We start from the raw sequence: 22,699 nt of genomic DNA, 5'->3' as shown, positions 1-22,699 counted from the left end.
GGACGAACACAGCAGGCCAAGCAGCATCTCAGGAGCACAAAAGCTGACGTTTCGGGCCTAGACCCTTCATCAGAGAGGGGGATGGGGGGAGGGAACTGGAATAAATAGGGAGAGAGGGGGAGGCGGACCGAAGATGGAGAGTAAAGAAGATAGTTGGAGAGAGTGTAGGTGGGGAGGTAGGGAGGGGATAGGTCAGTCCAGGGAAGACGGACAGGTCAAGGAGGTGGGATGAGCTTAGTAGGTAGCGGGGGGTGCGGCTTGGGGTGGGAGGAAGGGATGGGTGAGAGGAAGAACCGGTTAGGGAGGCAGTGACAGGTTGGACTGGTTTTGGGATGCAATGGGTGGGGGGGGAAGAGCTGGGCTGGTTGTGTGGTGCAGTGGGGGGAGGGGACGAACTGGGCTGGTTGAGGGATGCAGTCGGGGAAGGGGAGATTTTGAAACTGGTGAAGTCCACATTGATACCATATGGCTGCAGGGTTCCCAGGCGGAATATGAGTTGCTGTTCCTGCAACCTTCGGGTGGCATCATTGTGGCAGTGCAGGAGGCCCATGATGGACATGTCATCAAGAGAATGGGAGGGGGAGTGGAAATGGTTTGCGACTGGGAGGTGCAGTTGTTTTTTGCGAACTGAGCGGAGGTGTTCTGCAAAGCGGTCCCCAAGCCTCCGCTTGGTTTCCCCAATGTAGAGTCATCAGTATAAGTTCTGTTAGAAAAGAAATTGTTGAGATAGGCTATCTAGCACAGAGGAAGATACAGTTCATGTTGCTGATTTTCTCCAACTCAACTCCATTCTGCCTCACTTCCCAAAGTTAGTAATAGAGTTTAGTGTGGTCAGTGAATTTTGTGGTTTCACCAAACTAAAACAGACCTTCTAGCAAATAATTAAATATGTTGTATTACATCCATTTTGTTAAATCTTAGCTCAGGCACCTTGAACTCAAGAAATAGTTTGTAGAGGCTGAAAACAAGAGAGAAGGCAAAAAAAGAAAACAGCTCCAGTTCATAACTTGCCACAAAGCTAAAGTATACAAATGATTTACAGATAACTAGCCTAAGACAATTTTTTTGTACATCACAGAGAAGCCAGGGAATGGAACTAGGTAATTTGCTCCTTCAGCAAACCAGTGCCAGCATGACAGGCAGAATGCCTCCTCACTGTTCTCTGCTGTGACTGTTGAGAGAAATACTGTGTAATTTGTCAGCATCACAAAGTGAGATGAATATTCCAGATATGATAGCATGATGATAATGTAACTTGACGGGTAATCCAGAGGCCCATAGGTTCGAATCTAACCATGGCAGCAATTAGAATTTAAATTTGATTAATGCATCTGGAATATAAAACTAGTCCAGGTAATGGCAACTTTGAACTTATCATCAGATCACTGAAAAAAACATTTTCTGGAAATAAATTCGTTATTCTAACTCAGTCTGGCCTGTGTCCTGGACTTCTAGCAATGTGCATGACTCTTGACTGCCCACTGAAATGGCCAAGCAAACCACTCAGTGCAAGTGTATTGTGGATGGGCAACAAAAGCTGGCCTTGCTAATGACACTCCTATTCCGTGAAAGAAGATAATGGGGGAGAAAAATGTCTGTCTTTACTCTAACCATTACACTGTATACACAATATTTATCTTTTTTCATAATCTGGTTACTCTGCCAACATATCCCTGTATTTTCTTTAATTTGCTGTGAACTTTGTATGTCTTGGAGCTTGAAGCCTCCGAATGCAAGTTTTCTGTTTTGCCCTTTTAGCCAGGTGCTAGTGTGGGTCGGAAGCTAGAGGGATCAGAGTTATTTTCTAGTTGGGGTTAAGATACTGAGGGAGAAGGAGAGTCGCTTTTAACCTTAATGTTAACATTTAACAAGATAGTGTCAGATATTTAATTATTAGCAGATAGCTAGTGTATTAAATGTGTCAAGCTTGTCCTGTTCAAAATAGGAATTGTAATTAAATGTACAATCTGTTCAATTATTGCTTGAAACCTCTTCCTTTGCATGCTTTCTTGAAAAATAAACCACATTAAAGATTCCTTCCAAAATTATACTGGTATTTTGTTTACAGTTTTCAAATGTAATTATGAAACTAACTATATACCATTTTCTCTGAAATCATAGCTTTATTCATTTGGGAATGTAATTTGAATAGTATTCACGTAACTGCATTGCCCCTAAGCAATTTGATCTTCTATCCTTATGGAATAAACCACATTATGCAGTATACAATGGCATTCTCTGTTCTACGTAAATATAAAGTTTTCTAAGATCTATGCTTCCCTTCATTTTAAGTGCTGTCTTGATGTGCAGCTTTGGAGTATGTTTGCAATGTTTTCATGTCTGTGTGCTTTGTTTTTGACTATCTAAATTTAAATACTCTTCCATTAAAAATGTATTACATAATTTTAGCATGTGACTAATTTTTCATCTGTTTCTATGGAAGCTGGCTCTCGTGTATATTGTGTGTATCTAGCACAGTAGGCTTTTGAGTCTGTTAATTGATCCACTAAACAAGTTGTCTACTCTAGAACTCCCTGCCATCATTGGATCAGTCAACCAAAAATCCAAAGTGGCCTAATGGCTTCTCAATATTCTTTGTTATTTTATGCCAGTTGTGACCTTTAGGTATTCTACAGGTTATTTGTGGTTTTACCATTAACAAACTTGCTATTGACATCATTCCATCGAGCATTCAAGCACAAGAACCTTGTATCTCCCTTACACCTTTAACATCGCAAAAGGCACTGTTGCTTCGTGAAAGTGTTCTTGATACAATTTTCGGTGCTAGTTTACAAGGAGATGTTAAAGCAGGTTAAGATTAGAAAGGTAATGCTGAAGACCATGTTAGAGGCAGAGAGGATCAGATAGGAAATTCTGAGCTTTGAGTTTTGAAGGCCTGAATGCAAATGGTAAACTGATTTAAAGTTGGTAATGCTCAGTAGACTATTAAGAGTGCAAATATCACTGAAGATTGTAGACCTGGAGCAGATTAGAGATTGCATGGGGAAAGGCCATTCACTGATTTTCAAATAAATTACAAATCAAGGTATTGATTAATCCAGGAGTCAGCATAGGTCAGTGAGCACATAATGGATCAGTGAATGCAGTTGAATGTAAATACGAAAGTGGGCAGCGGAGGTTTTGATGACCTCTTATGATGCGTACAATATGGGAGGCCACCTCTGTGCAGTGCAGTAAGAACAGTTCAATCAAGAGCCATAAGGTATTGATAAAATTTGGGTTCTATGCTATTATTACATGACTGCATTTAATAACTGAATCAAATCCTTTAAAATACAGAGATAGTAGGAACTGCAGATGCAGGAGAATCTGAGATGACAAGGTGTAGAGCTGGATGAACACAGCAGGCCAAGCAGCATCAGAGGAGCAGGAAAGCTGATGTTTCGGGCCTAGATCCTCCTTCATTTCTGAAGAAGGGTCTAGGCCCAAAACGTCAGCCTTCCTGCTCCTCTGATGCTGTTTGGCCTGCTGTGTTCATCCAGCTCTACACCTTGTCATCTCCTGTAAAATGCAACTTATTTTTCTCTTTATCCGGTATTACCTAGCCTTCATTCAACTACAGCCCGACGTTGTCCTAGGAAACTAAAAGTAGGAATTGGCTGCATTTCCAATTGGAGGTATAGCCTCACTTGAATCACTAGTGTGTTGAACATCTTCTGGGAGATTTTTGGAGACTGTGGTCATCAGTTAAAAAGATGAGGACTGTGGCTTTATGGAGTTTCCCTTTGGGTGCATGGAACAAGTATCGTAATTTGAACCTTTGTAGGATGTACTGAGACTTGTTTTCCATGCTTTCCTTTCCATTATATTTATCTTTTCCTGCTAACTTTTGTTAGAAACATGTTATTTTCATACAAATTTATGATCAGAAGTAACTAGATAGTAGAACGGGTGTATGCTGGCTTTCAGGTGGCATACTGGTTAGCACTGCTGCCTCACAGCACCAGCGATAGGGGTTCGATTCCAACCTTAGGTGACTGCCTGTGTGGAATTTGCACGTTCTCCCCATGTCAGTATGGTTTTCTGCTGGATGTTCCAGTTTCCTTCCACAGTCCAAAGGTGTGCAAGTTAGGTGGATTGGCCATCCTGAACTGCCTGTAGAATGAAGGGATGTGCAGGATGAGTCGATTAGATGTGGTAAAGGCAGGGTTACAGGGATAGGGTGAAGGTTGGGGTGCTGTTTGGAGGGCTGGTGCAGACTTGATGGACCAAATGGCTGCCTCCTGCACTGCAGAGATTCTGACTCATAGTCTCTCATTTCTTGCCCTATCCAATTTTTGTTAACATATTTATTTATTTATTTTCCAAATGCTTCTCTAATGATCTGTGGCAACCGGTAATTCCTAAATATTTTGTGAAAATCTGATCAGAAACATTTTTCCAATTTTGCATTGCTCAAATGACATTGCTGTACTCTCAAGAATATATTTATTTTTGTTTTTAATGTCATGTCATGTTATCCTTTGTTTGGATCCTACCAACATCTTACCTATGATCCTGCAAACATAGCAAAGGAACTTGTTTGAGTTTACTGGCAACCAGATCACTGGCTGCAGCTGAGGTGTATGATTACATGGAGTTCTTTTCCTTCATCTGTGCCCTCTGTCCCCACATAAAGTTTAATTTATTCTAGCACCATTACAGAATTAAATACTTGTGCACTTTCTTAAAAAAAAGTCCACTGTTGCCATTTTGAGTTGTTGTGATTTAAATGGAGTGGACCAATTAAATTCACAAGTTTTCTTTAGCTGTCTTGCTGCTTTTTGACCTGTTAGTGTAGAATCACAGGAGACCATTTGGCCTGCCATGCTATATATGACTTCTGAAGCTTGGATGGACACTAAAAGACGTGGGGGAATTCTTAGCCTCTCATCAACTTAATGTCCTTGCGCAGCTTCTATTGGCTGGATGAAGAATGACATTAGCAGAAGCTACAATGTGTATGATGGTGTCGGTTGCAATTCCTGGCCTGATTTTAGAAATAAACCTGAGTACTTACACCATTCTGTACTATTGGTTTGATTGGAAGTGGGTGTCTTTAATAAGAAAAAAAAATTGTATATACCTGCACTGTGTTTTTATGAATGTATTAAATGTTGAGGTACAACTGTTTACTGTAATAAATAAAAAAAGTTGCCATTGTTGTGAAAAGTAAACATGTAAGTACAGTGGAGCAATGGCATCAGCTTCCAGCTATTAGATGTTACAATGAATTAAATCTTCACTGCCAACTTTTTACAGCACCAAGGACTTGACATTTGAAAGTGCCTCTAGGACCTTTTATTCAGGAAGCTGTAAATCAGTCAAATTATTCACTAGGTATAGTGTGCAACCTTTTATAATGTTTGTTCTTGTGTCTTTGCAGCTCATGAATATAATGGTTCCCTTCATGTTTAAATATGCAGTAGATGAACTGAACCAAATGTCAGGTAGTGTTTTGAACCTGAATGATGCAACTAGTACAGTCATTACCATGGCAACAGCTGTCCTTATTGGCTGTAAGTAAAATATTTTAATTTGCTTGACAGATGTTGACTTTCTTGCAGCGCAGGTTACAATGAGGAGCAAACGTTTCTGGCAGGAGAATTGCAGAGATTTTCGTTTCACTTTGCATAAATTTATGCAATGTGCACTAGATTCTAACTGTAGTGATTTGAGTTTACAGATTATATCAAAATATATGTAAATCAAGCTTCTGTTGCAATGAAAAATGAGACATAATGTGGCAGGAAACTAAGACTGAAAGGGTAATAGATTTATGGTTTTAAATTTGTATGCTGAAACAAATAAAAGGGTCAGACCTTCAATCTACTTCATGATGACTCATTGCCTCATTTATTTAGCTGTTGCAGTAGGAATCCTAATGGTGTCATAGAATCAAACAACATAGAAAGCAGTTACTCAATTCTTCATGCTTGTACTGGATCTGTGAACGAGCTCTGAAATAAGGCCAACTACCATACTGTTTTTCTGTGGTTATGCAATCTTTCAGTTGTCGAATGATTACTGGCAAAAATGGATTTAAAACTGGATATTAAAATAGAAATGGCAGACAGCATGTACAGCATTGGATATATTTTAAGGACAGACCATTCTGATAGTCTCAATTTGTAGTGATCACTCTCTCTTTCATATCGAATCAACACAAAAGTAGGCAATTGATAACACCATCTTGACTGCATTAGTCACTTTTTTCCTCCAGTTCAGTAGAAGACACTAATAGCATTCTAATACTACTAAATAATCAAGGGACAAGAGGAGGAGAGGAAATAAAAGCAGTAAGTATCACTGTAGAAAAAGTGCTAGTGAACCTAATGGGGCTAAAGACTAGTAAGTTCCCTGTACCTGCGTCCCAAGACATTAAAAGAATTAGCTACGGAGATATTGGGTGGACTGGTAGTAATCTTCCAAGAGTCCTGAGATTCTGGAAAATGTCCCGGAGGACTGGAAAACTGCAAATGCAACACCTTTTATTTCAAAAGGCAAAGAGACAAAGGACAGGTAATAAAAGACCACTTAGCTTAATGTGTGTTATTGGGGAAATGCCTGGAATAAAGAATATAATAGTGTAGTATTTAGAAATACATAACGCGATTAAACAGTCAGCTCAGCTTCATGAAAAAATAATCATGCCTCTTAAATTTAATAATCGTCTAAGGAACTAACCAGCTGGATAGATAAAGCAGAAGTAGAAGATGTTATATATTTGGACTTTTAGAAAGGTAAGGTAATATATATTAGGTCACTTAAGTCAAGAACCTATGGTGTTGAGGGAGTACATTAGCATTGATAGAGGATTGGATAATCAATAGAGGACACACAGTTGGGATAAGGGGGCTTTTTCAGGATGGTTACCTGCCAGCAGAAGTACCACCGGTTTCCATGCTGGGGCCATAATTATTTCCAAAATATATTCATCTCTCGGATGAGGAAACTGAATGGACCCTAGTTTGCAAGTGAGATAAAAATGTGAGAAGGCAACTGACAAGGAATACAGAGTCAATTTGTGGAATATGGATATATTAAGTGAGTGGGCAATGGAGTATAATGTACAATGTTGAAGGGTAATGCACTTTGGCAAGAAGAACATTATAAAAATAGAAAGAGTGCAAAAATTATAAGAGAATTTGGGAGTCTTTATGCATGAATCGCAATAGCTAGTATCAAAGTTCAGTGGTTAATTGGGAATGCAGTTGGAATATTGACCTTTATTCCAAAGGTAATGGCATTTAAAAGTTGGGGGTTTTTCCAAAAGCTCTAAAAGGCACTTCTGAGATCACAGCTGGTAAACTGTGTACAGCTTAGATCCCCTGATGTCCAAAGAACATTTACTGGTCTGATACTAAGTATAGGAGGACAGTTCTATGAGGAGAATTAAGTAAGTTAGGCCTTTAATCATTGAAATATGGAAAAACGAGGCAGCCTTATTGAAACATACAAAATTCTTAGACTTGACAAGGGAGGTGTGGAAAGGTTTCCCATTTTGGAAGAATGTAGGACCATAGCGCATGATCTCAGAGTAAGGAGACCCATGTTTAAGACAGATGAGGGGGAATTGTTTCTCTGAGGATAGTGAACTACAGAGGGCTCTAAAGGCTAGATTAAGTATATTCGAGGCAGAGTTACACATGTTTAATGAGTAAGGGAATCAAGGGTTGCAGGGAAAGGCAATGAAAGTGGAGTTATCAATTATCAAATCAGTCATGATCTTATTAAATAGTGGAGTAGACATTAACTGGATGGTTTACTACTACATCTTATGGTTTCGAGAGCACTGACCTGCTGAGGTACTTTGTTGCAAATTGGTGTTTGTTACCTTTATACATAGCTGAATTTTAATAATGACTTGGCAGTCAATTCCAATGTAAAACTGTATCATAATTAAGTTACATCCTTTCCTTGATCAAAGTCCATAGTTTTTTTAGGGCTTGTTAGAGCAGCAAACCTGTCAAACATTTGTTCCAACCCCCTTCCAAAGCCAGTATTGAGGCTGTTTTGTAATGTCACCCTCAGTCCCACAGTGATCAACTAAATTTCAAGTAGTTGAAATTTGAATTCTTTTTTATTCTGCATGGCTCAGCCTTCACTGCATCAACTTGGGCAATGGAGTATAACGTACAAAGTTGAACGGGTAATGCACTTTGTCAAGAAGAACATTATCAAAAAATAGTCATTCTGTATTTTTGCTAATGCATCGTATGTGTAAGAAAGACAAACAACTTCAGTCAAACTTATTGTTCAGTGTTGCAGTTTGATTGTGTTTCATTTTCTTCATGAAGAAATTAACTTTGAAATTATGAAATATGTTTTGAAAAGGCAATTAGATTCTTCTAAAATTCCTTTGCAGATGGTGTTTCAAGGGTTTGTGCAGCATTCTTCAATGAGCTCAGGAATGCTGTCTTTGGCAAAGTAGCTCAAAGTTCTATCAGGAGAATAGCCAAAAATGTCTTCCTCCACCTACACAACTTAGATTTGAGTTTCCATCTCAGCAGGCAGACTGGTGCACTCTCAAAAGCCATAGATCGAGGGACAAGAGGTATCAGTTTTGTGCTGAGTGCTTTGGTGTTTAATCTTGGTCCCACCACCTTTGAAGTGCTGCTTGTCAGTAGCATTTTGGTAAGTACTGCAGTTTTCTGAGCTGATTTCAATATTTTGGTAGATGCCCTGTTCTGAGAAATAAGAAAGAAGCTTAACTGAAAGTGACAATGAGTATTGATTTTGATCCGAGGCTGTTTAAGGTAGTAGTAGAAAACAAGGAAGTAGAGTGGTTTCCTATTTTGAAAATGAGCTTTTTCTAAGATTCTTTGCAAAACTGGGAGAAAAATGTTCAGGTGATTGTTTGTGGTTTGGGTGTTGTTAAAACGAGGGGATAGTCAGCTAAACAAAATCAGCATTGCATTGCAAATTCAGCAATAGTAGTAAAGTCAAGATATTCAGTGACCTTCAAAATTATCAGTTGTTCCTAATCAGACATTATGAATGTCCGATCTTGGACATGAAGTTTATTACTTAAGTTTTGTTTAACAGTCTAATTAAAATGCAATTTTCTTTTATCCTAAACCCCCACACTGTGACAGACACAGTTAAATGACTACATTTTTTAAAAAGTAAAATAATTTGCCAGTCCGATTAAATAGTATAAAATGATGGATGGAGGCGATGGCCTAGTGGTGTTATTGCTGGACTGTTAAACCAGAGACCTGAGTAATGTTCTGGGGATCCGGGTTTGAATCCCGTCATGGCAGATGATGGAATTTGAATTCAATAAAATATCTGGAATTAAGAATTTAATGACCATGAATGCATTGTTGATTGTCAAAAAAACACACCTGGTTCACTAATGTCCTTTATGGAGGGGAAACTGCCATCCTTACCTGGTTTGGCCTACATGTGACTCCAGACCCACAGCAATGTCTTTGACTCTGAACTGCCCTCTGGCCAATTTGGGATGGGCAATAAATGCTGCCTAGCCAGTGACGCCATTATCCCATAAATGAATTTTTTTTAAAAAGCCAAGTCTTTATTCAATCCTTGTGTAAACATTGTTCACAGACATATATTTCTGGAAATATTCACTTATTTCTGAAGCTTCCAAAACTAGTCAGCCTTTTTTAAATTGGTTATCTCTGGTTGGGTGGGACATGCTCTCCCCTGATTGACCAACTCAACGTCCAACCAGCTGGCAGTCCTGGGCATAGCAATACTTGATGCTGAGTCATCCTTTAATGAGTAAATAAGTTGTGCTATTTTCCAGGCTGGTCTCCGACAGCAAACATCTTGGTTCTTTTTCTCTTTCAAAACATGCAGCTGTTCAAAGTCCAGCTACCCCTAACTTCAGCTCTCCTTTCTACCAAAAAAAGTGGAAAAATAAAATAGAAATTGAAAGGGCCTCTACAGTATTATATTTTAGTCTTGAACATTTGAATTGTTCAGGATATTAAATAGGATGGCCATGAATTAGCAAACTGAGCCTCTTAATCAGATTTACAAGTGGCAATCTGTCAGAAAAATTAGAACAGAATGTAATAGATGAAGAACCAGGGATGGAGCTTGATAGAGTGCTTGTGATTTGCTGCCATATGACATGCAATGATGGTCTTCGATGGCTTAATCTTCCCAGGTATAAATGTTGATACATAGAAGTTAAAAATTCATCAGAGGGAATTTGCAACTGGACTCTTCAGCCTCCCAGTACGCTTTGTCACTGCCCTCCACCATTGATCATTCCTACTGATACATGCTGTATAATCAAAAAATTAGTGATTAAGGAAACTTGAATGTGATTAGTGGTGTGAAAGATTTTTTAAAAGGTGTGCGATTTTCAAAAATGTCACTTTAAGATGTTGTAATTTTTAAAAAATTACACATTAAACTAATTGCATCACTTTCGGCCACTATTCCACTAATTGTAATTCTGCTAACTAAACTGTTGATAGAGTTATTGATTTTAAAAAAGGTGGGTAAAGCTGAAAGGAAAGATTAGGCCTATGATAATTCAACCTAGTTTGGCAACCTGATTTTGAGATTCAGTTGTGGCTTTCAAAAGGAAATTAGATAAACACACGAACAGAGAAAAATTGCTGGGCCAATGTGGGAGTGAGACTAACAGAGTTGCTCTTGTACAATTACTCGACCTACATAGGTGCAGTGAAGCTGAATGGCCTCCTCCTGTGCTATATTTTTCAGTTTGTTCCTTGATGGATCCATAGCATGAAATTTTGATTTATATGTAAGCAGTCTTACAACTGCTGTAGAGCCAATAATAATTCATCTTATGTTGAAAGAAAGAACTTGCAATTGTAAAACATCTTATCACATGCCCAGGGCTGCTTGTTGAATAGACTTTTTTTGAAAAACATTGTTGATCAGGGAATGAAATATAGAACTAGGGATGGTTTGCTGCAGGAACAGAGATGAGACCACATCTGGATTTCTGTATATAGCTTTAGTCTCTTTAATTAAGAAAGGACAGAATCATATTAGAAGCAGTGCCAAGAAGGTTCACTGAACTAATTCCTGGGATGCAGAGATCAATTTGTGAGGACGGTTTAAATTTGCATCCAGAATGAGAGGATAGCCTTACTGAAACATACTCTATAGCAAACTTGCTGAATGGGCTTTTCCCATTATAGTGAGATTATAACATTGGAATACAGTTTAAGAATAAGGTCTTCTGTTTAAGACAAGGATGAAAATGGTTTCTGAGGTTCATGTGTCCACAGAATTCCATTTTCCACAGGGAACAATTGGGGCAACGTTATTGAATTTTTTTCTAAGGTAAATTAGAAGTTCTTGACTAATAAGGAACTCGGAAGGTATCAGGGTAGGGAGAAGAGTGGAGATTCTCAATTCCAAAGGGAAATGTCCATAATCAGAGAATCAGCCGTGATCTTATAGAATGACAGATTGCATTTGAAGGGCCAAATGGCCACATGTTACTAATATCTATGTCTGTATGTATCAACTCATCGTTAGAATTCATGTTCACGTGCACAAAACTATATTTACCGAAAGCTAACAGTGATGCCTATTGAAAATAGTAAATTCTAGAAATGATTCACTGCATGTTTATTTCTTACAGTATTATAAATGTGGTGGACCGTATGCGTTAGTAACTCTGGGAACTTTAACTGCTTATTCAGTTTTTACAATCGGCATCACTCAGTGGAGGTACTGTACCAATGTTAAGTCTATTGATTTCAGTTTTTTTCTTTACGAACAGAATCTTTGTGACAACTTTACAATGTTTAATTTCTCACTTGTAGGACTCGATTTCGGATTGAAATGAATAAAGCCGATAATGATGCAGGCAATGCTGCAATAGACTCACTCCTGAATTATGAGACTGTGAAGGTAGATTGCGTGGAATTGTGTTTTTGTAATTCTAAACAACCTTGTATCAAAAGCAAAAAATTCCATCTTTTAAGATTATACAATTTGGATTGTTATACCCTTCCTTCCCTGCTCTTGTTTCAATTCTCATTGTAGAAGTGTTATAAAGTAATTAACACCCTTTGTATAAGAAACTCTTGAGGATTAGCTCTACCATATGAAATTACTTTTATTCCCTTATGAACTCGGAACTAGTTAGATCATACAACTTGGTTTGATTGTGTCCAAAAACACACATTAGACACTGTTGATAAATGTAGTTGTTTCAATTGCTGCAGAATCAGTGACTGTCTAAGATACAGGATTTATACACGAGTGAATTTGGTATTTCGTATTAAGATTTAGATTGTTGCCAAGCAGGTGGCTAGAAATGCTGGTTTGGCTGCCATCTAACTTTTTTTTCTCCGAGGTAGTTTGGTGTAGCATTGGCAGAATTCTATAGTTTAGAAGGTCGAGCCTTCCTCTCTGAACAAGGCTTACTCATGGGAACATAGGAATTCTACACCATATCTCAAACTGCTCTCTTTTTGGGAGGATAGCTAAGTAGGTAATGTTCTTTACCACTTCAGGAGCCAATTACAAGTTAACCCAGGTGTGAGAGTAAGCTGACAGTATACATTTTAGCTATCAAATAGTACCAGTAGTGGGGATATAGTAAACATGACTAAAAAGCTCCTTGGTGACTCAGTTTGTTAAATTAGTGACACACTAGGGAATTCTCAAAAAAGAAACTGAAAATGCTGGAAAATGTAGCAGTCTGGCAGCTTATGTTTATATTTAAGATTTCCAATGTCTGCAGTACTTTGTTCTTAGGGAATTTTCAAATTTTACCCCAGGTCTGCTTTATTTGGTCATTTGGAGCACTGACTGGAAGAAAAATATTGGCTTGCATGTTGAGAAGGCAAAAATTAACTACAGGTAGTGCTGCCAGTTGGCATACAATGAACTCAGTAGTTGGGTATTGGATGATCAAATTGGTTTTGGCTGCAATGGTCAGGTTGCCAATGCCCACATCAAAAATACAGCTTTGGAACTCTCGCAGAGACTGACATCCGTGGAAACATAACCTGGTAAGACCTAGTCCTTTCAGAAGAAGGTCAAAGCGTAATATAGAGGAAAAGATAGGAATAACTTAAGAACAGGAGAAGCCTTAGATTCTACAGAATAGCTTTTCAAATTTATACTTCAGAATATTTGTTTTCCTATAATTTAAGCAAGCTCTTCATGTGCAAAACTAATTCTCCATTGACAAGAGTACTGCAGTTTAAATTCCTTTTTCAGTATTTCAACAATGAGAAGTATGAAGCAGAGAGATATGATGGATACTTGAAGACGTATGAAAATGCATCTCTGAAAACTGCCTCAAGCCTTGCAGTACTGAATTTTGGTCAGAATCTTATTTTTAGCTGTGGCCTGACTGGAATCATGTTACTTGCAAGTCAAGGAATCCTAGCAGGTACTGTAATTTAACTGGCAAATTTGCGTCAAAGATTTATAGGCTGGATATTTGGATGTGTTACTCTTTGTAAAGTTCTTCCCCTCCTATAGTTGGTTTGTTTTTTTAGTAAGCCTATTTCCAGCTATGAGATACACTTTTTATAATTCATTGACCTGCTGAAGAACCAACTTAGTTGAATCCCAGGCAATATCTGCCAACGTTATCTATATCTCTGCTTGTTGGAGCATGTATTTACTTTGAAGAACTAGAAGGTTGCTTTGCTATACTTCTCAAGGAATAGTGATTCACTGACTGAATTGTTGTGAACAGCAGTGGCCGTGGCTCCAGGCATAAGACCAATATGTTATGTTTCTGTTTGTTCATTTTTATAGTTTATGGGCATCACTGACAAGGCCAGCATTTACTGTCCATCTGTAGTTGCTCTTGATAAAGTGATAGTGAGCTGCCACCTTGAATTATTGCTGTCTATTTGGTGTAAGTGTATCCACAATGTTATCAGTGAGAGAATTTCAGTATTTGATCCAGGGACAGTGCCGACATGGTGAAAAGTTCCAAGTCATGAGTACCCTGCAGATAGCTGATGTGAGGCAATTCAATGCCCCAAACAAGCAGAAAAATTACGTGACTCCGTTACAATTCATGAAATAGCTTATTTAGAAATAATTTGAGAATGCTTTGATTTTTTTCCTTCCACTATCTCCTCTGCCAATTATGAAAAACAGAATTAAATAATACATTTTTGATGTGCTATATTTAATCTATTGATTGCGAATCCAGACGAAAAGTCCTCATTACTTATTACATCAGCAACAATGAACCTACAATTCAGAAAATCTAATGAACTTAGATTTGCTAAATTGTTACAGCCATCAGAGTCTAGAAATTCCTATTGTAGACGTCTCTTTGCCTGTTCAATGTGATTACCAGTTCTTTTTGATAATCATTTCAAATTTGATCATTTCAAGTCTTTATACAAAAACTGCAACATCAGATAGCAATCACAACAAAATGACCATGTCCTGTTTTAGCAATCTAACATATAGAAGAAAATTGTTATTGTAATTTAGTGTGTCATATTTCTAAATACTGATCACGAAGACCTCAGTTACTAAAATTTGGGTTTACAGCATTAAAAATGTGCAGCATTTTAACCTGGAGTCTGACACTTTTTTTGTCTCCTTCAATTACCTTGTCATCTTCATATTTGCATTCTTTTGTAAGGATGCACTCCATGCAGCCTTTGATTCTTCAAAGCATTACCGTTACCTAAACAGTACAAGTCAGGAATCTGATGGGTGAACACTGAACACTCAGCAGCATCCAGAATAAAACTCTGCTGGATTAGCATTTCGTTTATCTTAAATGTCCACTACTGATTTATCATTGCTGCCCACATGATCATGCAACACAGATAGGTAGGAAAGTAAATTGTAAAGTGAGCAGGTTAAGTGAATTGGCAAAGATCTGGCAAATAGGGTATAATTTTGCAAAACATGAAATTGTCCTTTTTGGCAAGAAGATTAAAGCAGACTATTTAAATGATAAGCGCTTGTGGAAGGATCTGGATGTCGTAGTATATGAATATGACAGGTTAGCATGCTGGTACAGCAAGTAATTAGGAATAGAATTGTTTTGTTCACTTGTGGCTAGGCCAGCATTTGTTGCCTATCCCTAGTTGCCCTTGGAGGTGATAAGGAGCTGTTTTCTTGAAGCATTGCAGTTCACGTGTTGTAAATAGACCCACAATTTTAGGAAGATAGTTCCAGGATTTTTGACCCACTGCTGCTGTAGGAATGGTGATGTATTTCCAAGTAAGTTGTTGAGTGGTTTGGAGGGGAGCTTGCAGGTGGTGGTGTTCCCATTGTATCTCCTGCCTTCCCCCTAGATGGAGCTGATCATGTTTGGAAGGTGCTGCCTCAAGATCTTTGGCAGTGTGGAGTGGCCTATTCCTGGTACTAATTCTTAGATTTGTATATTCAATATTAACTGCAGCATGAACTACAGTGACTTGCCACATTTTCCAAGACTTCATTCGGCACCTTGAAGCATAAAAATGGCACTTGCTTGGGAATGCCGTCACCCCAAGACACGTGTAGTTTTGATTTGGACGTTAACTATTGCTGGGTGAAAATTTTGGAAGTCCTCAAACTGCAGTTTTGGAATACCTTTACTTCTAGAAGGCAACCCGTCTTACCCCTTCTTGGAAGCAGTTAGTGATGGAAATTGGGTGTGGTCATGGAGCCAATGGCAATATGCCAAGAATGAATTGTGGCAATCAAGGGAAAAGAACAACAAAAGCTGTGGTTTACATCATCAGAATAGTGTTGAGTGGGATAGATATCCATCTTTGTTTCTAATTTAGCTTCATTCCCCATGTCCCTCGTCCAAACTAAAATTAGCACTAGTGTTCATAACTGATAAATCCTGTTTATTATTAATAATTCATGAAATAGAGGCAGAGGGGGCTGGGCAAACATTTACTTAATCAGTGCATCTCTGCCACTGGAATGACTGGATTGTTAAGGCCATTTGATGGGCCACTTAAGAGCTAACCACTTTGCTGCTGGTCTTAATGTGCATTAAGGACAGAAATGTAAGAACAGATTTCCTTCCCTAAAGAACATGAGTGAACAGGTCACCATTAAGCTAGGTATTAACTCCAGATTTTCATTGATTCAGATGATATCATCTGCTATGGTGGGATTCAAACCCATGTTCCCAGTGTCTTTGGCCCACTCAGCTGTTTCAGTAATGGCCTTCCCTCCATGAAAAGGTCAGAAGTGGGGATGTCCACTGATGATTGCATGTAGTCTGGTACTATTTGCAACTCATCAGATACTGAAGCAGTCCACATTCAAATGCAGCAAGATCCGGACAATATCCAGGCTTAGGCTAACAAGTGACAAGTAATATTTGTGCCACACAAATGCCAGGAAATAGCGATTTCCAATAACAGATGATCTAACCATTGCCCCTTGACCTTCATTTGTGTTCTGATCACTGAATCCCCACCAACAGCATCCTTGGGGTTATCATAGACCCAGAAAATCAACTGGACTGTCCACAGAAGCACAGTGGCTACAAGAACAGGTCAAAGACTGAAAATGCAGTGAATGACTTACCACCTGACTCCCAAAAGCCTATCCATTTTCTATAAGGCACAATTCAGGGGTAATGGAATACTCCTTACTTGCCTGGATGAGTGCAGCTCCAACAACACTCAAGAAGCTTGACACTATCCAGGACAATGCAGCCTTCATGGTTGGCATCACATCCACAAACATCCTTTTCTGCTACCATAAATGCTCAGTAGTAGCAGTATGTACAAGCCAAAAGATGCAGCAACTCAGCAAAGGTCCTCAGACAGCACCTTCCAAATCCACGACTGCCTCCATCTAGAAGGACAACGGCAGCAGACACATGGGAACACCACCACCTTCAAGTTTCCCTCCAAGCCACTCACCATCTTAAACCTGAAAATTACGTTGCCATTCCTTCACTGTGGCTGGGTGAAAAATCCTGGAATTCCCTCCCTGTTGGCATTATGGGTCAGCCCACAACACATGGACTGCAGTGGTTCAAGACAGCTTCACTTCTTGAAGGCAACTAGGGATGCCCACATCCTGCAAATGAATTAAAGAATTAGCCTGGCTGTCTGGATCACTAGTCCAGTGACAATACCAAATACCACCTCCCCAGGCAAGATCCCATTCAGCTCTTTGTATTCTTCTGTGGGTGTCATTGGCAAAGTTAGAATTAGTTGTCATCCATAGTCATCTGACAGCAGGTGCTGCTGCCTGTGTGCTGTAGGTATACTGTAGTGCTGTTAAGGAAGATCCAGCAACACTGAAGCAGTGTGGTATAGTTCAAAGTCAGGATGGTATGTGGCTTGCTGAAGAACCTGGAGGTGGTGATGTTCCCATGCGTCTGCAGTCCTTTTTCTCTAGGTGGTTTGGAGTGGGGTAGGGGGGTCTGATGTCTCTGTTGTCAGAGTAGATTTAACAAATGTTAAAATGGGAGGAGGCTGTTCAGCCCCTTGAAGGTGTGCTCTGCTATTCTTCTTGATCATGGCTGATCATCCAACTCAATTGCCTAATCCTGCTTTCTCCCCATAGTCTTTGCTCCTGTTTGCCCCAAGTGCGATATCTAGTCGCCTCTTGGAAACATTCAATGTTTTGACATCAAGTACTTCCTGTGGTAATGAATTCCACAGACTCACCACTCTCCTCATCTCCAACATATTGTCTACCCCGAATCCTCAGACTGTGACCCCCAGTTCTGGATACAACCAGCATTGGGAGCATCCTCCCTGTATCCAGTCCTGTTAGAATTTAAAGAGTCTGAGATACTGCCTCATTGTCTGAACTCCAGCAAAGACAATCCCAACCACATCAATCTCTCCTCATACATCAGACCTGCCATCCCCAGAATCAGCCTGGTAAACCCTTCGCTGCACTCCCTCATGAGCAGGAGCATCCTTCGTCAGAAAAGGAGACACAAACTGCACTCACTGTTCCAGGTGTCATCCCACCAAAGCCCTGTACAACTGCAGCAACACATCCCTGCTCCTGTGCAAGAAACCTCTGGCAATGAAAGCCCTTTACCTCCTTTACTGCCTGCTGCTCCTGCATGTTTACCTTCAGCGACTTTTGCACAAGGATGCCCAGGTCCCTCTGCACATTCCCTTCTCCAAATTTACAGCCGTTCAGGTAGTAATCTACCATCTTGTTTTTGATTTGATTACATTAGATTAGATTAGATTCCCTACAGTGTGGAAACAGGCCCTTCAGACCAACAAGCCCTCATCGCCCCTTGCAGCATCCCACCCAGACCCATCCCCCTATAACCCACACACCCCTGAACACTACGGGCAATTTAGCATGGCCAGTCCACCCAGCCTGCACGTCTTTGGACTGTGGGAGGAAACCAGGCAGACGCAGGGAGAATGTGCAAACTCCGCACAGACAGTCGCCCGAAGCTGGAATCGAACCCGGGTCCTTGGCACTATGAGGCTGCAGTGCTAACCACTGAGCCATTGTGCCGCCCAAAGTGACGTCAACATTTATCTAAATTATACTGCACCTGCCATTGATTTGCCCACATAACCAACCTGTCGAGATTATGCTGAAGGATCTCTGCATCCTCGACACAGCTCACCCTCCCACCCAACTTGGTATCATCTACAAACTTGGCGATGTTTAGACTTTGCTCCCTTATCCACATTATTGATATATATTGTGCATAGCTAGGGTCTCAACACTGATCCCTGTGGCACCTCACAAGTTACTGCCTGCCAATTTGAAAAGTTTCCATTGATTCCTACACCGTTTCCTCTCTGTCAACCATTTTCCTATTCAACCCAATACACTTTCCAATCTCATTGCATTAATCTTGCACATTAATCTCTTCTATAGGATTTTGTCAATTGCTTTCTGAAAGTACAAATATACTACATTGACCAGCTCCCTCTTGTCAACTCTACTTGTTATATCTTCATAGAATTCCAACAGATTTTTCAAGCATGATTTCCCCTTCATAAATCCATGCCAACTCTGTCTGATCCTGCTACTGCTGTCTAAATGCTCTGCAATAAAATTCTTGACAATGGATTCCAGATCTTTCCCCACTACCAAAGTTAGACTCACTGGTCTATTAGTCCCTGTTTTCTCTCTACCTCCCTTTTTCAATATTGGAGTGACATTAGCCACCCTCCAATCAGCAAGGACTGGAAGATGACCACCAATGCATCCACTATCTGTAAAGCTACTTTGTTAAGTACTCTAGGATATAGATTATCAGGTCCTGGGGGGATTTATCAGCTGCCAGTCCCAACAATTTTTATAGCATCACTTCTGTACTAATAATCTCCTTAAGTTCTTCCCCTTCTCAAAATCTTGCATCATCCAACAGTTCTGGTATCTGATTTGTTTTCCTTTGTTACAACAGAACCAAAGTATGTATTCAGTTCCTCAACCATTTATTTGTCCCTTTATTATGCATTCCCACTTTTCTGTCTGTAGGGGACCTTCGTTCGTCCTTACCAATCTCCTCCTCTTCACATACTTCTAGAAACTGTGTCAGTCTTTATATTCCCTGCAAGGTTCCTTTAGTACTCAATTTTCCACTTGATCAATCCCTTGTCCTCCTTTGCTGAATTCTAAACTGTTTTCAGACCTCACATTTATTACTTTTCTTGGCTAATTTGTATGCTCCTTCGTTGGATCGGATACTAACTCTTATTTCCTTTGTAAACCATGGATTGGCCCTGTTATCCATTTTGCTTTTGCGACAGACAGGAATAAACAGTTGCGTTTCCCCCATGCATTCCTTGAATGTTTGCCATTGCCTATCCACTGTCAGCCATTTAAGTATGATTTACAATCCATCAAGACTAACTCACTACTTATCCTCATTTCCTTTATTAAGATTCAGCACTCTCGTCTCCAAATCAATAAACTCACTCTCCATCTGGTCAAAAAATTCTATCATGTTATGGTCGCTCTTTGCCAAGGGGTCTCTCTCAGCTAGATTGGCAGTGATTCCCTCCTCATTACAAAGCACCCAGTTTAAGATGGCCTGCTCTCTAGTTGGTATCCCCACATATTGGTCAAGGAAACCATCTCATATACATTCCAGAAAGTCCTTCCCTATGGCATTGTGGCTAATTTGACTTGCCCGATCTTATTGCAGATTAAATCCTCCTATTCCGTGATCACCAATGTTCCCTTGCTACATGCAACTCTAATTTCCTGTTTAATGCCATTCTCAACATCACTGCAGCTTAGGGGTCTGTATATGACCACTGTAAGTGTTTTGGTGTTTTATATTTGGTGCATTGCTGCTGCATGTAAATGGTGCGCATTATTGCTGCTGTGTGTCAGTGGTGGAGAGAATGAATCTTGAAGTTGACAGGTGGAATGGATGTCAGTAAAGCTATCTGCTTTTTCCTGGATAGCATCAAACTCAGTATTTTGAGATCGCACTCACCCAGGCCAATTGAGAGTATTCCGTCACATACCTGACTTCTGCATCGTACATGGTGAATCAGCTTTGATAGGTGAGGTGTTAGTCCCTGCATAATTTCCAGCTCATGACCTGGTCTTGTAGCCACAGTGTTTATGTCATTGGTCCAGTCCATTTTAGGTCAGTGGGAAGAACCATCCTCCTTGGAGCATTGGTAGCAGTGATTCAGTGATGGTAATGCTATTGGATGTCATGAAATGGTTAGTTAGTTAGTTAGATTCTCTCTTGTTGGAGACAGTCACTGGCTTGCACTGTGCGATGGAAAAATTGCATGCCACTTATTAGCCCAAGCCTGAATGTTCTGGTCTTTTTGCATATGGATGTAAATATGTGAGAAATTGAAAATGATCCTACTTGTTTTGCAATCAAATATCTCTTCAGCTTCGTTAAATTCACTGTATTTTGCTATCTAATGCAAGTATTATGTAGCAGTAAACTCCTGTTCAAGGTTTTTGTTTGGACTGCAAGTTGAATTTATATACAAGTTTTTTGTTAATACCTGTTCTTTTGTAGGCACACTAACAGTTGGAGACTTGGTGATGGTGAATGGCCTACTTTTCCAGTTATCTCTTCCCTTAAATTTTCTGGGCACAGTATACCGAGAGACACGGCAGGCACTAATAGACATGAACACTTTATTTACATTGCTAAGCGTTGATACAAAGATCAAGGTAATGTAACACAGTTGTTGAAAGTCAACATCTTGATGTAAGAGTCTAACTTCCACATTGTTAGCCAGAAATTTTATTTGTATTCCATGAAATACAGCTTGCAAGTGCTTAATAATTTGAGACCTTCAGTTTTTAAAATGCCCTGATGGGAAATCAGATGCAAGTCATCTTGTGTCTTTTTGTTTTAACCTTTGTTGCTCTTAGTTCAGTAATACAATTTTGTTTTTTTTTGGGCTGTTAGGATATAGAAAAGGCACCTGCACTGCAGGTTTCTCCTGAGAAATCTGCAATCACTTTTGAAGACGTTTGCTTTGAATATATCAATGGTCACAAAGTCCTTGATGGAGTATCATTTGAAGTTCCTGCTGGGAAGAAAGTGGCAGTTGTAGGTGGGAGTGGTTCTGGGTAGGTAGTCATTTACGCTATAATCTTGCCAATTCAAACTTTTTTTATTTGAAATATTTCCTCCATTTTATTTGTCTCCAACATTTTTATAGATTATCTGTCACATGATTTTGTTCCCTTTCACTTGTGTATTGAATCCCTAGCTGTTTGCCCTTTTTAAATCCAGATTTGCTGTCCCCTGATTTTCTTAGATTCAATAATTGATTGAGAAAATGATTGAGGGACTTTTCCGCTCGGCCCTCCACCAATGCCATTTATTTTCTTTTAGTTTCCTCTTAATTTGAAAGTGAGCTATTTGGAGATAAATGTTCTTGATTTTTTTGTTATTATTCATTGGCAGCTAACCTCAAACTAACAAAACATTGAGAGTAACATTCTATAACATGGGTGTCCCGATCTATGTTACGTTCACACGTTTTATAAAATCAAAAAATATTGCTACATTTCATAATTAAGAAAGAACAATCCAGATTATTGAAAGACCCAAAGCTACTCTCGGATTCCAACAATAAATTTAATTCTCATGCTACTGACACTTATTTCCCAAGCTGTTTCAGAACATTTGCATCAGCTCTTTATTTGCAGAAATTTAATTTCAAAGCCCATCATCACCTAATATGTTAATTTCTATATAGTGCCCTCACCTTGCTTCCACTACACTTAAAGGGAAGGTAGTGATGTAATGGTAGTGTTGCTGGATTAGTACTCCAGAACTCCAAGCTAATGTTCTAGGCACATGGATTTGAATCCAACCATGGCAGATGTGGAATTCAAATTACACTTCTCTCTGGAACGAAATGCTAGACTAATGGCAACCAGGTAACCACATTCAGTTAAGTGTTAAAAAGACACCTGGTTAGTGATGTTTAGAGAGAGAAATTTGCGCCCTTGTGTGTCCGACATGTGACTTTAGTCTCAGATTAACTCTTAACTCTCCTCTGAAATGGCATTCAATTGCATCAAATCACAGCAGAATCTAAGAAAAACAATGAAGTTGGCTGGACAACCTGTCATCTACGTAGGAACCAACAATAGCATACCCAACCCTGCCGCATTTTCATCATGTGAGGGCTTGTGCCAAATTTTGGGAGACCTATTCCACAATCTAGTCAAGCAACAACCTGACGTAGTCATTGTCTGTAAGATATTATTCCATGACTCTGTCCCAGACAGCCACCATTGCTGGGTATACCCTGTTCCACCATCAGAAGCAAAGTGGCGGCACAGT

The 22,699-nt window shown here is 39.5% G+C and overlaps 1 protein-coding gene across 1 annotated transcript in view; it reads left to right on the top strand.

The window, feature by feature from the left end:
- abcb7 (ATP-binding cassette, sub-family B (MDR/TAP), member 7) overlaps positions 1-22,699 on the top strand; it is an 86,675-nt gene that overhangs the window by 34,604 nt on the left and 29,372 nt on the right. Inside the window, exons 5-11 of the mRNA XM_048544499.2 lie at positions 5,387-5,519; positions 8,369-8,637; positions 11,603-11,691; positions 11,787-11,874; positions 13,195-13,369; positions 20,909-21,066; positions 21,308-21,471. Of these exons, the coding sequence (XP_048400456.2) occupies positions 5,387-5,519; positions 8,369-8,637; positions 11,603-11,691; positions 11,787-11,874; positions 13,195-13,369; positions 20,909-21,066; positions 21,308-21,471 (1,076 nt within the window). The remainder of the gene's footprint in view (positions 1-5,386; positions 5,520-8,368; positions 8,638-11,602; positions 11,692-11,786; positions 11,875-13,194; positions 13,370-20,908; positions 21,067-21,307; positions 21,472-22,699) is intronic.

This window comes from Stegostoma tigrinum, chromosome 15, assembly GCF_030684315.1.
Source record: "Stegostoma tigrinum isolate sSteTig4 chromosome 15, sSteTig4.hap1, whole genome shotgun sequence".
Classification (NCBI taxonomy): domain Eukaryota; kingdom Metazoa; phylum Chordata; class Chondrichthyes; order Orectolobiformes; family Stegostomatidae; genus Stegostoma; species Stegostoma tigrinum.
This window is presented reverse-complemented; position numbering and strand designations above follow the sequence as displayed.